The 14,294-nt window shown below is 39.4% G+C and overlaps 1 protein-coding gene across 4 annotated transcripts in view; it reads right to left on the bottom strand.

Annotated features, from left to right (window-relative positions):
* ABCA13 (ATP binding cassette subfamily A member 13) overlaps window positions 1-14,294 on the bottom strand; it is a 446,251-nt gene that overhangs the window by 185,386 nt on the left and 246,571 nt on the right. For all 4 annotated transcript variants that reach the window (XM_035253372.3, XM_078342412.1, XM_035253370.3 and 1 more), the window contains one exon: window positions 3,519-3,624. In XM_035253372.3, coding sequence (XP_035109263.3) covers window positions 3,519-3,624 — 106 coding nt within the window. The remainder of the gene's footprint in view (window positions 1-3,518; window positions 3,625-14,294) is intronic.

Genomic DNA, 14,294 nt, shown 5'->3' with positions numbered 1-14,294 from the left:
ACTACACACAAACTAAACATTACAGACATCTACAGAACACACTACCTATCATAACAGATGAACATTCTTTTCAAGGCTACATGGAACCTTCTCCAGCCCAGACCGTAAAACAAGCCTAAATAAATTGAAAAGACGTAAACCCATTCTGTTTTTTGTTGTTGTTGCTGTTGTTTGAGACAGAGTCTCCCTCTGTTGCCCAGGCTGGGTGCAGTGGCACAATCTCAGCTCACTGCAACCTCCACCTCCCAGATTCAGGAGTTCAAGACCAGCCTTGCCAACATGGTGAAACCCCACCTCTACTAAAAATATGAACCCATTCTGTTTTTTTTTTCAGGTCACAATGAAATGAAATGGGATTTTAATAATAAAAAGGAATTTAGAAACTCACAAAATGTGGGAATCAAAACACAACCTAAATAACCAATGAAAGAAATAAAAGAGAAGCTAAAAAATACTTTTAGATGAGTGAAATATGAAGATACAACATACCAAAACATACAGGATACAGCCAAAGCAATGCTTAGAGAAAAACTTAGAAGTAAATGCTTATTACTATAAATAATGAGAGATCTTAAATTAATAATGTAAACATCCACCTGAAGACACTAAAAAAACAAAGCAAATTAAATCTAAAGTAAGCAAAACATAAATAAATAATAATAAAAATTAGAGCTGAATTTCATGAATCTGAAAACAGAAAAATCAATAAAACAAAAAGCTGATTCTGTGAAAACATTACCACAATTGACAACGTTTCAGCTAAATTAACCAAGAAAACAGAGAAGACTCAAATTATTAGAACTGGAAATGAAAGGTGAAATATCACTACGGACTTTTAAAAAATTAAAGGAATTAAAACTATGATGAACAATTGTATGCCTGTAACATAAAATAGCATAACGAATGACATGAAATTGACAGATTCTTAGAAAGACACAAAACACTGAAACTGATTTGAGAAAAATATAGGCAATCTAATAGGCCTACATCAATTAAATAATTGAATTTATAATAACAATAGAAAACCTACCCACAAAGAAAAGCCCAGGCCCAGATGCCTTCACTGATGAATTCTACAAAACATTGAAAGAAGAGCTAATACCAAGTATTCACAAACATGTTCAGAAAAAAGAAGAGAAGGGAACACCTCCCAACACATTCTATGAAGTAAAGAGAACCACGATGCCAACACCAGACAGACATTGCAAGAAAGGAAGACTGCAGACCAATACCTGTTACAAAGACCCAAAACTCCTCAGCAAGATACTAGCACGATAAAATCCAGCGATATATGACATGACAGGTAGAATTTATTCCAGGAATGCAATGTTGTTTTAACGTCCAAAAATCAAAAATATAATATACTGTGTAAATAAGTAAATAACATATGATCATCTCAATAGATGCAGAGAAAGCATTTGGCAATAGCCAACACCTTTCATGATTAAAAACATGCCAAGATTAGAAATAGATAAGAACTTCTTCAACTTCACGAAGGGCATTTATGAAAACCTAGTTACCATTACACTTTTAACTCCCACAATTCCATAATTAGAAATTCTTCCAGCTCTGGAAATAAAATCTGCCCAATTTTAATAATGAACATAAAATCAGAATATGGATTCCTCCAAAAAAATATACAAATGGACATTAAGCCTATGAAAAGATATTCAATATCATTAGCCACCAGTGAAATGCAAATAAAACCTACAATGAGATATATACTAAGGTGTGTGTCACATCCACTGGGGTGTAATCAAAATAGCAGATAATAATGGTGTTGGGAGAATGTGGAGAAATTAGAACCTTCACATACTACTGGTGAGAATGTAAGGTGTGGTCACTTTAGATGACAGTCTAGCAATTCTCAAAGGATTGAAACATACAATTCAGCGATTTCATTCCTAGGTATATATGTAAGAGAAAACATATTCACAAAAAAATGTGTACATAAATGTTCATAATAGTATATTTGCAATAGCAAAAAAACTGGAAATAACTCCAAATGCCCATCAACTGGTGAATGGACAAACAAAAATGCAGTGTATTTATGCAATGAAATATTTGGTAATCAAAATAAATTGAGTACTGGCCTGCTGTGACATGGATGAATCTCAAAAACGCTGTGCTGAATGAAAGAAGCCAGTCACAGAGGGCCACATGTATTATGATTCCATGTAAATAAAATGTCCAATATAAGCGCATCTATAAGAGATTGAAGGTACATTAGGAGTTGCCTACCGCTGAAGGGGTGGGGATTTTGAGGAGTGACTGCTAAGTGACACCAGTTTTCAGAGTAAAGAAAATGGTTTTATGGTGCCAGGTCTTATGTTTAAGTCTTTAATCCATCTGGAGTTAATTTTAGTGTAAGGTGTCAGGAAGGGGTCCAGTTTCTGCTTTCTGCACATGGCTAGCCAGTTTTCCCAACACCATTTGGTCTCGCATGCTCTGCTCATGTACCCCAAAACCTATAATCCAATAAAAAATTAAAAAAAAAAAAAAGAAAATGGTTTCAGGTTGATTGTGGTGATGAATGCAGAACTCTGAAGAAACTAAAAGCCACTGAATGGTCCCATTTACATGAGTGAATTGTGTGTTGGGTGAATTATATCTCAATAAATCTGTGGGAAAGAAAATGATATGCTTAACATAATTATTAGGAAAATGCATATCAAAACTATAATGAGAAACAACACATCTATTTTAATAGCTAAATTACATGTTTTTCACATCTGATACTACTAAGAGCTAAAGAGGAAGTACAGCGACAGCAATTTCTACAGTTGCTGGTGAGGATGCAATTTGGCAAACATCATAAAAGGTTATAACATATTTAATTCTAGTTACTTATTCATGTGCCTGGTGGACTGAAATCTCCAATGGAAGGCTCTGAGATTTATTACCCTCCACTTCCCTAGAGCTCAGCTCAGGGATCCTTGCTGGGTTGCTGCTAATAAATATGCCAGGAATTGGATTGAACTGGAGCTTCAGTCACACACCTAGAAACCAAATCTGGATTCTATTGAATCATTAAAACCTATAAAGGAGGCTGCATACAAAGGCTGAAGCCATGACTTGGTCCCATATGGACAGAGGTTGCACAAAGGCAAAGCCCACATCCAGGGCTTTGTTCAGCTATGCAAACCCATTACCAGGCAGATGCCTGCACATAAGAGGCAAAGCACACAGGTAGGCCGGATCAGTTTGTTTGATGAAGGTAAAACAAAATGAATGGTGGTCATTATTCTAACTGTATACACTGAGAAATTTTAATACTAAGTCAAGTCCTGAAGAAAAGATAAATGTGTCTCATAAACAAACAGTTGTTTTCTTCAAGCCAGGCTAAAACTCAAAAGTCTTCTGCCTCTGACCTGTGTTTACTTACGCCCCCTCCCTATACACTCACATCTCCTCACTAACTTCAGAATCTTGCTATTCAACTTTTAAAACAAGGGATGTTGAATAGGGCTGGTGTATTGTTACTCCAGCAGAAATGCAGGAAGCCACTCTGTACTTACGGTTGCCAGGCAGATGTCCTGCAGGCCTGTGGTTCTGCTGCTCCGACTCAGTCCCCATGGCAGTGTCAGATTTCTTGTTGGAATCTTGCAAAAGCATCAAAAACACCTTTCAGAGAAAAAAATCAGCCATGTATTATTTTACATTTCTATACACAATGCATTTTTTTCTTCTGCCTCAATTGCCTAATCCAATTGTGACAACATACACCAAACACACCCCGTATATTTCATTTAGCCATCTAATTAATTGGCATAACTCCAAGGCTATCTAAGTCTCAGCAAAACAGTTGATAGGCTACCCATAGGATGCAAAGATGAATGAAACTTGACTGTGAACTCCCAGACCCTTACAGGCTGATGGAGGCTGCCCACGATAGAGCAGTAGGCAGGGAGGGGACAGACAGTAACACAGTGTATCCAATACAACTCAAGTCTGTAACTCACTGTACCAGCATCCTAGGAATTCAGAGGTGAATCAGACAATAAAATTGCAATGCTCAGTTTTGTTACAGCAGATAGGATCTCAAACATGAAAATCCCATTAAACGTGTGCTTTCCATGGGCCATGATGTATCATGTCACTAAGGCAGTTAATTAAGTAGCTTGCTTGAAGTCACTTCTTGGTTAATAGTGGAGGCAGAAGTCCAACCTCAATTTATTCAAAGCAAAAGACTATGACTAAAGTAGCAAAAATAAGATGAGAAAGCAGAAGTGCAAGCAGAGATGAAAGGAAATGAGGTGGGCTGGAGACTTCCAGGCCCTTGAGCTGCACCTGAATTGCTGGCAGGGATTTATGGAGCGATGGAAAGAGAATCTCTAAAATAAACATTGGGCAGTGCACAAGAAGCATAAAAGTCAAGGAGACATAGCCCTGCAGCAGCCTGGTCCTAACTGCTGGAGCTCCACTCTTGGCAACACCAGGACTGGCTCTGTGTCTGCAAGCATAGGACTGCACCACCCAGAGTGCTGGCTGCCTCGTTGTATTAATAAAAGAGGGTTGATGATCACAGTATCTAAAGTTGAGCAGATGATGGCTGCAAAGTGCCAGGCACAGACTCTGGAAGCACGCAGTAAGTCTTCTATCATTCATGTGGTTAGCTGAGATTTTCTGAACGCCCTCTGTGGGCCATGCACCAAGCTAGGCACTGTGCACTGCCACTCTCTCTGCTTGGCATCATCCGATCATCCATGCATGTGCTTTCATCACCCCTTCCTCTGCACACATCCATAGAGATATGGGTCCCTGGCCCCTCTCCAAGTGACTCCTGCTGGGCCAGTGTCACTGTCCATCCAGCTGGTACCTCCTACTCAATGCTCTGGGTGGTGAGTCCTATACCTGCATGTACAGAGTTCAGCCCACACTGAGCACCCTGCCTCACTTCTGATTTCTGTAAACACAATCTCATCATTCTGATTTTTCTAAATAAACAAAAAGATATTGACTGTCTCTAGATGTTGCTGGGGAGCCTCCAGCCATAGGGAAAGATGGGGAAAGGCACCAGAAAGAAGAAGCCATGAGCAAGCAAGCCTTCAGGAGAGGCATGCAATCTCTCCGCACGTGGTTAATTAGTTTGCATGGAATCCTACTGAGCAAAATCTGCATGCTTAGTGCTAGTGAGGGGTCAGATGCAGCTACCTTCATGTGAAAGATAACCCTTTGCTGATTCTCAGTAGGACTCCAAGGAAAATCTGCAAACCTTACTACTATTTCAAATAATAACAAGAATAATAATGATTAATAACATTTCTGAGTATGTGCCAGCCATGTGACCTTGGACAAATTATTTTACCACTCTGTAACTTAATTTCCTCACATGATAAACGGTAATAAATAAGACATATTATAGGATTGTTGCAAGCAGTAAAGGCATTTATATATAAAGTTGTGAAAATGTTGCCTGGCATGTAGCGCGCTGGCAATGTCTAGGCTTAACAGTAGCTAGATAAGGATGAATAAGTGTAATAGGGTGTGTGTGCTGTTTCATCATATAATTCTCAGATCACTCTGATAAGTACTATTATCCCTGCTTAAGATGTGGACACTGAGGCTTAGTGCAGTAAGTCTTCACCTAGTGCCTTTATAGGGAATTACATTGAAAACAATAGAAATAGTGAGAATCAAGAATTGTTCATTGACTAAATATTTTCCTTTGCATCTTATTCTAAATGGAATTTTCATTAAATGGTCACATTTAACTATGACTATATGAAGCATATCTTAATAACTAAGGCATTATTGATAACAATAAATTCATTTCTCATTTTAAATTGTCCTTTTCTAACCCCTCTCATAAAAGGCTGTAGTTATATGTGGGGGTGGGGGGCAGGGTGAGTGGCTGTGTGTGTGAGTAGGTGTGTGTGAACATGTGTGAATGTGCATGTACATGTTTGAATGCACACATTTGTGTGCATATGTGTGTTGGAGGGGAAAACAGAATAAGGACAGAGTTTTTTCCCCCAATAATCTCACAGATCAGCAGGAGATACAATCAATTATGCTACAGCACTAGGTATCTGGGTACAATGCGTCTGAGAACTCTGGAACTTTGCCTGTGAATGGTGAAAGGCAAGTCTAAGACAATCAGAATGTTATGAGCGCCATCAAGTGGATGCTCATCTTAACTGCAGGCACACGGTCCAGGAGGCTCTGAGAATTTGAGAAAATGTTGAAGTTGCCCAAGTAAGAGAGAAGGCCAAAAAAGGTTACTGTTTTCAAAAGCAATATGATATTGATCAAAGAGTTAGAGTATTGATGACATACTTTGCCTCTGTGATTTTGCACTATAATTCTCATGCTGAATCACTCAGACAGCAATTGTAAAACTCTGCTGGGCAAATATCTCAAGTAACCCTAACATCCACAATAGAACATTACCCAGTGCTTTTATGAAAGAAAACTTATGAGAAGGCTCCTAACATTTCACTGAATTCTGGAAATAGAATTTCCATATTAGATCATTTTATAGTAAGTCCTCACTTAGTGTCATCAGTAAGTTCTTGGTCACAACTGAAACTTTAAGTAAAAGGATACACAGCAGGTCCTCAAATAATGCCGTCTCATTCAATGCCATTTTGAGATAACATTGATGAGGGAAAAAAATTGTTTTGCTTAAAGTCTCGCTTTCCAAGAACCCATCAGCAATGTTAACTGAGGTCTCACTGTATTCCTTCTTATCTGATACATGCTTTCCAGCACTATTTAAATCAATATTTGTACTGAAAGGCATTCTTCAGGTTTTTTAAAGTAACTCAAATAAAGGAATGTAAGCTCTTTCATTTCAACGATTATGAGGAGATACAAAATACTGCAAAAAGATTTTCATTAATATTATAAAAGTCCTGATCAAAACATGTAAACAATCCTTCAAGAGAGAAATAAGGGTTAAGCAGCTGCACGGGAAGTTATCTGAAGAAGAATGCTGGCCGGGCACGGTGGCTCACACCTGTAATCCCAGCACTTTGGGAGGCCAAGGCGGGTGGATCACGAGGTCAAGAGATCGAGACCATCCTGGTCAACATGGTGAAACCCCGATTCTACTAAAAATACAAAAAATTAGCTGGGCATGGTGGTGCGTGCCTGTAATCCCAGCTACTCAGGAGACTGAGGCAGGAGAATTGCCTGAACCCAGGAGCCGAGATCGCGCCATTGCACTCCAGCCTGGGTAACAAGAGCGAAACTCTGTCTCAAAAAAAAAAAAAAAAAGAATGCTACGTTTGTGCATTTGGTATGGAATGGCATTTATACATAGGTCTTCCTCCTCTTTTTGGTGGTAATTTCTATCATTGTAACTGAATATAGGCTGTAAGCCAATTCAAATGGACCAAATAAGACCTACACTTTCCCACTTTCATACAAAAGGACTAGAATATTGCTTTTTGATTTTATCTAATGTTTTGAATCTCACTGAAATGACAAGCTTCTCAAGACAAAGGACAATCAAGTTGGTCAACCTACTCATTAATTTTTAGGTAAATTCATCACATAAAATAAATAAGAAGAAAAGAAATGATGAAATTAAATCTCAAGGACACTAACTAGCAATGAAAGTCATTTAAAATGTAACAAAATTATTGCTTTAAAACCAATGCCTATTGTGTATCTAATCTTTCTTTTCAAGGGACAGTAAATTCAAAAGTTTTGGGATTCTTCATTTGGGGCTCTATGTCTCCTTAATTCAAAAGAGCTTCAAGGTCTAAGCATTTATGACAGTCTAGTGTCATCTCTACACTGATTGTACTATCAATCCCTCAGCCTGGAGTCGTATGGTCCATGCTTTTGAGTTCTCTGTTTAAAGGGATCAAGCAGCATGAGACCCCAGATGTGATCAACACTTAAACTGTCAGTTTGGTGGACTGTGTCCTGGAGATGGTCAGTGCAAGGTACTTTTTTGCTTAGATGCAGAGAAATTTATGAAGCTGACCAAATTTCTATAAGACAAGGACAATGGAATCCAGCTGAGTGATGACATTAACAGAGGACGAATTTCTAAACTTGACCTACATGTAATATAAGATGTATTCTTTCAGTTTCCCAAAAAATGATTATTATTTTTTTTAAGATGGAGTCTGACTCTGTCACCAGGCTGGAATGCAGTGGCATGATCTTGGCTTGCTGCATACTCTACCTGCCAGGTTTAAGTGATTCTCCTGTCTCAACCTCCCAAGTAGCTGGGAATACAGGTGTGTGCCACCATGCCCAGCTACTTGGGAGTATTTTTAGTAGAGATGGGGTTTCACCATGCTGCCCAGAATGGTATCAATCTCTTGACCTTGAGATCCTCCTGCCTTGGGCTCCCAAAGTGCTGGGATTACAGGCATGAGCCACCATGCCTGGCCATGATTGTTTTTTAAAGAAGCAGATGAAAACACATGAACAACTTAGATGATAAGAAACACTAGAGGTACTAGAAATTCCTCTCTAAACATGGAACTTTGGGCAGGGCTGTCCCCTGACATGCTAATGCACTGCATGCAGCAAGATTTATTATTTTACAGGAGCTTGTATGAATTTCCTATCACTGCTGTAACAAATTACCACAAATGTTGTAGCTTAAGACAATGCATTTAGTATCTTACAATTCTGGAGGTCAGAAGCCTAACATGGGCCTTACTGGGCTAAAATCAAGGCAGAATACATGCCCGGGACTTTCCCAGCTTCTAGTGGCTGCCAATATTGTTTGGCTAGTGACCCCAGCCTTGATCTTCAAAGTTTGTCTCTCGAACTGCTGCCTCACCATCACATCACCTTCTTCCCCTCTGACCTTCCTGGATCCCTCACGGATGTATCCTTTTGATTATATCAAGTCCACCCAGGTAATTTGGGATATCTTCCTGCCACAGTCTCATGTGGGAAACATTTATAGGCTTCAGGGATAAGGAAGTAGACATCGTTGGGGGATCATTATCCAGCCTATCCTAGAACTATCCCACCATCAGCACACCTTTGAAACAAGGGCTGTTGATCTGAGGTGTCCCCGGACACCACAGAACAGTAAAGTCTGAAAGTGGAGTAGAAAATTTTGGAGCTCAACACAAAATAAAAACAATTCCAATTTCTGATTTTGGTCAACTCATTATCTTTTGGTCTCTCAGTCTCTCAGTTTGCTTATTCCTACAAGGGGAAGATTAAAAGACATAAGTTATAAAAGGTCAATTCTAGTTCACACTCAGGCTCTGTGACATCCTACAACACCTTGTTATAAGCAGAATGCAAAGAATGGGTCACAGCACTCTAGCCGAAGGACTGATAGCCCACTCAGTGTTTAGAAGACACCAGGCTGCCTAAGTGCTTAGACCCTGAGGCTGTTCTAAGTTATGAAGACCTTAGCCCCCAAATGGAGAATCCTCAAAATATTAAATGTATTGTTCTTTAGGGGAAAAAAAGCAGGATGTCACATGAAAGAAAAAGAAAATGGGTTCTCAAATCAAGTACCCGCTTCTTTACTTCCTCTCTCTCTTTCTTCTTTCCTCTCTCTATTTTTTTCCATAAGGAAGATATCAGATTAGGGTATGGAGCCAGCACAAAGTGGCAGCTGGAGTGAGACAGGTTCCCACAAGAAGGCAAATAAGGCAAGAGGAAACACTAAATGAATGCTGTGCCATTGAAGTGGAATTAGAGATGCCATGTAAAGTTGAACTCCTAGTTTTCTATTTATGGGCAGAAAGAGAAGCAAAAGTTAAGGTGAATCTTTTGCTTTATCCATGAGGGAAACTCAGAGCAGCAATATCCTGGTCAACATGAACATATTGAGCAGCCAGGACTTCTTGGAGAAATGGCTGACTCTATAGCTAGGCCTGAGAAAGAATGACAATTCTGGAACATCTTGTTTTGTCAGAAAGCAGGAAAATGCCCAAAGAATGGAGGCATGAGTTAAAAGGCACAGAAACCAGTGTGACGAACTTCCCACTGACTCAGCCTGGCATGATTTGAGCCTCAAAGTCAATAGTGACCCTATTGAATTGTAACTCATTGAATAGAACAGGAGGCTACGAGTGGCTCTGCTGTAAATAGGTCAATGGGGCAAAGAGAGAGTTCTTCTCTACCGGACAATGCCAACTAAAACACACACAATGAATGATGGGATTAGAAAAACCACTTGGCAAATGCCAGTAATCATTTGTAATTCTGTCAAGGAGTATCAGAAGATGCTGACACAGGTGGGTGAGCAAAGTGGAATTTAGAGAGTCTCAAAATATGCCCTCAAAAAAAGTAGAGAAAAGGAAATTAATTTAAGATTAAGTTAATCTTAATCTTAAACCCAGCAGACACCACTTTCCACTTTACCTGGGATAAAAGATCTCCCCACTAACCATGGGACAGATCAGCCTCTCACAGCAGGCTGGTAGGAGCACTGGAACACAGCATCACTCCTTGAATATGCCAGCTAAAAATGCATAACCTGACCAGTCACAGCAAAACAGGGCAAACCCATATTGAGGTGTATTGTACAAAGTATGTGTTGGAATCTTCAAAAATATTGAGGTCATGAAAGTCAAGGAAACTGAGGAATTCTTGCAGATTGACAGTGACTAAAGAGGCATGCAACTGAGTGCAGCTTGTGACCCTGGACCAGATCCTTTTGCTCTCAGGTATATGCGGGGCATGTTTGAAACTTAAATGGGCAAAGATTATACAAGAATTCTTTTTTTTCTCAAAAATTGTTCTAAAAAAAGTCAAGAAAAAAAAAGAAAGAAATCAAGCCCTACATCTGAGGCCCAGGCTTTACCTCTTAAAGCTGTGTAGGATGGGGCAGCTGAGTTCATGCACCCGAGGAACTAGCCTCCAGAACCTCCTTGGCAAAGGTACAAAGGGAACCCACTAATCAGTATCTAGCAAAGCCACAAGAAAAGAAACTTCCCATCTCATGCAGGCTCTCAACCTTTCTAAAACATCACTAAATACTTCAAAATTATTTAAAAATGCACTGCTAAAATTTACTGTTTGCATTATGCCAGAAAGTTTTGTCTTGGCTTCAGAAATTGCTGCAAATATATTCCATATGCACAGCCAAGCCTTCTAGCTCTCCGCGGTCCCATCCCACACCGAGTAAACACTGTGACTTGCCAGCATGGTCCTTAGATCCAAGCAACGGACTAGAAAGTACAAATGCCTTAATGAAACTGGTGACTATCACGATTCCATTTTAAATCTCAGTTTCACTAGCTTGTAGGTAAAGTTGGAGATCAAAATTTATAGTAAATGAATTGCAGTTTAGAAATGAAACATGCTTTTTAGCTAAAGAGCTACAGTGGAGAGTTAATTGGCAGGTCCCCCTCACTCCTGTAAAGTCATTAGGCAAAATGCAGATGAAGGAAGGGAAAGCACGCTCAGTGCTACAGCAGCCATGCTAACTATGGATCAATAACAGACATAAGAAAGCAAGTCAATGCTCGCCAAGTGGGAAGAGACAAAATTGGTTGAGACGACATTTTATAGCTTCTACCAAACAAAAGAAGGTTCTTCAGAAGCCCCTGATCTTTTTCCAATTTAAGATACCTTTCTCAAACAGCTCTAAATATACTGTTTATATTTTGTTAGAGCTCTTACACTGTATATGTTTCAGATTCTTTGCCCATCGTTGCCTTTGGAGAGTTTATTTCTTTTTTAGTATCTGTGTATGAGAGAGATGTGAAGAAGAGAGATATGTAAAATCTAGTAAATGAATATTTATTTAAGACCTATTATGTGCAAAGCACTTACTAAATGTAGAAAGTAGAAATTACTGTAAGAAATGGAGGAAACACGTACTACATCTCCAAAGTAATTGAACAGCTTGCTCTGTTGCTCCTCACTGACTAATGAGGATTTCTTGCTGTTCCGGGTGACTAACAGCAAGAACAGGAATCGTGGATTTAAAAAATTGCAGAGGCGGATTACATGGAAGAATTATTCTTTGAAGAAGGTAGTGGAGATGAAACTCCTCTGTACTTTGACTGGGGTGGTAGTTTCACAATTCTACACATATGTCAAACTCATAGTGGATTTCACTGTAGAAATTTTACATATGAAGTAATAAATATATATTTTTTAAGAAAAGAGGGCAAAGAGGAGGAAGGAACATTGAGAAATTTCCAAAAGGAATATGAAGGGGCAAAGTACAAATACAAATATTTTGTAAACGGTGACTACTAAACAGAAATAAAGCTATTTAAGGAACATAGGATAATACGGTTTGGAACTGTGTCACCACCCAAATCTCATGTCAAATTGTAATCCCCAATGTTGAAGGTAGGGCCTGGTGGGAGGGGACTGGACCATGGAGGCAGAGTTCTCATGAATAGTTTAGCACCACCCTCCCTTGGTACTGAAGAGCAAGTGAGTGAGTTCTTGTGAGATCTGGTTGTTTAACAGTGTGTGACACCTCCCCGCTCTCTCTCGCTCCTGCTTCTGCACGTAAGATGTCTGCTCCCTCTTTGCCTTCAACCTTCCACCCAAGGCCTCCCCAGAGGAAGATACTGCTATGCTTCCTGTACAGCCTGCAGAACCGTGAGCCAATTAAACCTCTTTTCTTTATAAATTACCCAGTCTCAGGTATTTCTTTACAGCAATGTGAGAATGGACTAACACATAACATAAAAAGAATTTTCAGAAGTTATGCTACAATGCAAGGTATACTGTAACATTAAAACACAGATAGGTTAAAATACAACAATGTTTAATCTGAAAATGCACCACAGCGCATGTGTTTTAGATATAAATGGTAGAAAAAATATTGATAAGTCCTCATATTTATGTCACAATCCAGCAATATGTAACCTGCACTCAGTGTTAATTGTATGATTTGACCTAAACAAAAACTGTGTGTGAAAGACAGGGAAGATAATCTTGTTGAAGAGATGAGAAAAATGAACTTAACAAAGAGCTCTTAAAACTCAACAATAAGAAAACAGCCCAATTTTTAAAAAATGGGCCAGAGACCAAAACAGATGCCTCCCTAAAGAATATATTCGAATGGCAAATAAGCATATGAAAAGTTGTTCCACATCGTATGCCATCAGGAAAACGCAAATTAAAACAGCAGTGAGATACCTCTGCACACCTATTGGAATGGCTAAAATCCAGAACCCTAACAGTATCAAATGTCGGCAAGAATATGGAACAACGGCAACCCTCATTTATTGCCAGTGGAAATGCAAGACGGTGCAGGTACTTTGGATGACAGTTTGACAGTGTCTTACACAACTAAGACACTCTTATCATATGTTATGGCAATTGCAGTCTTAGGTATTTACTCAAGTAAGTTAAAAACTTATGTCTGCACAAAATTCTCAATACCGATATTTATGGCAGCTTTGTTCACAATTGCTAAAACTTGGAAGCAACCAAGATGTTTTTCAGTAGGTGAACAGATAAAATAGACATTCAGCCAGTGGAGTATTATTCACTGTCACATGAAATAAGCCATCAAGCCATGAAAAGACACAGAGAAAATTTAAATGCATGTTACTAAAACAAAAAAGCCAAATTGAAAAGGTGACCAGGGCTGTATGATTCCCAATTCTGCAACATTCTGGAAAAGGTAAAACTACAACGAGAGTAAGAAGATCAGTGGTTGCCAGGGCTGGGACTGGGGCAGGGAGGAATGACTAGGCAGAGCACGAGAGAATTTTAGGGTGGTGAAACTGTTCTATATCACACTAAAATGGCAGATACAGGAAATGATACATTCACCCAAACCCGCCAGAACACACAACAGCAAGAGTGAAGCCTAATGTGTCCACGTCGGCTCATCAATTGTAACAAATGAGCCATTCTGTGGGGATGCTGATAGTGGGGGAGGCTGGGGGCAAGGGAGGCAGAGGAACACAGGAATCCTTTGTGCATTCTGCTCAGTTTTGCTGAGAATCTAAAACTGCTCTTTAAAAAGTTTTAAAAATTAAACTAAAATAAATGTGGCTCCAGCCTAAGTGATTTGTCCAGGTTGCCCCTGACAGGAAGTGAGGAAACATAAACGCAAGTGTCAATGTTCTTTCTTGATTCCCAGGCCCTTCCCATGGCAACAATGGGTTGAAGAAGACATGGGGCAGCAGGCCAGTTAGGAAATTCTAAATGTGACTAGAAGGTGCTGTGTTTGTTTTGAAGTGATGAAAAGATTGAGGCATATGAAAACAGGCATCTGGGCCACAAATTCGTGTCATCATTTTGGGACTCTGTCATTTGATCCTGTCACAGACCTTGAGGGTTATTCCCGTGGACCTAGTAATTGCACTTCTGGGAATCGGTTTATGGAGAAGCTGGGGGACCCTGTTCTTCGGCCTTGTATCATCTCAATGGTA

This window comes from Callithrix jacchus, chromosome 11 (assembly GCF_049354715.1).
Source record: "Callithrix jacchus isolate 240 chromosome 11, calJac240_pri, whole genome shotgun sequence".
Lineage (NCBI taxonomy): Eukaryota > Metazoa > Chordata > Mammalia > Primates > Cebidae > Callithrix > Callithrix jacchus.
Note: the sequence above shows the minus strand (reverse complement) of the source record. Positions and strands in the feature narration are given on the sequence as shown.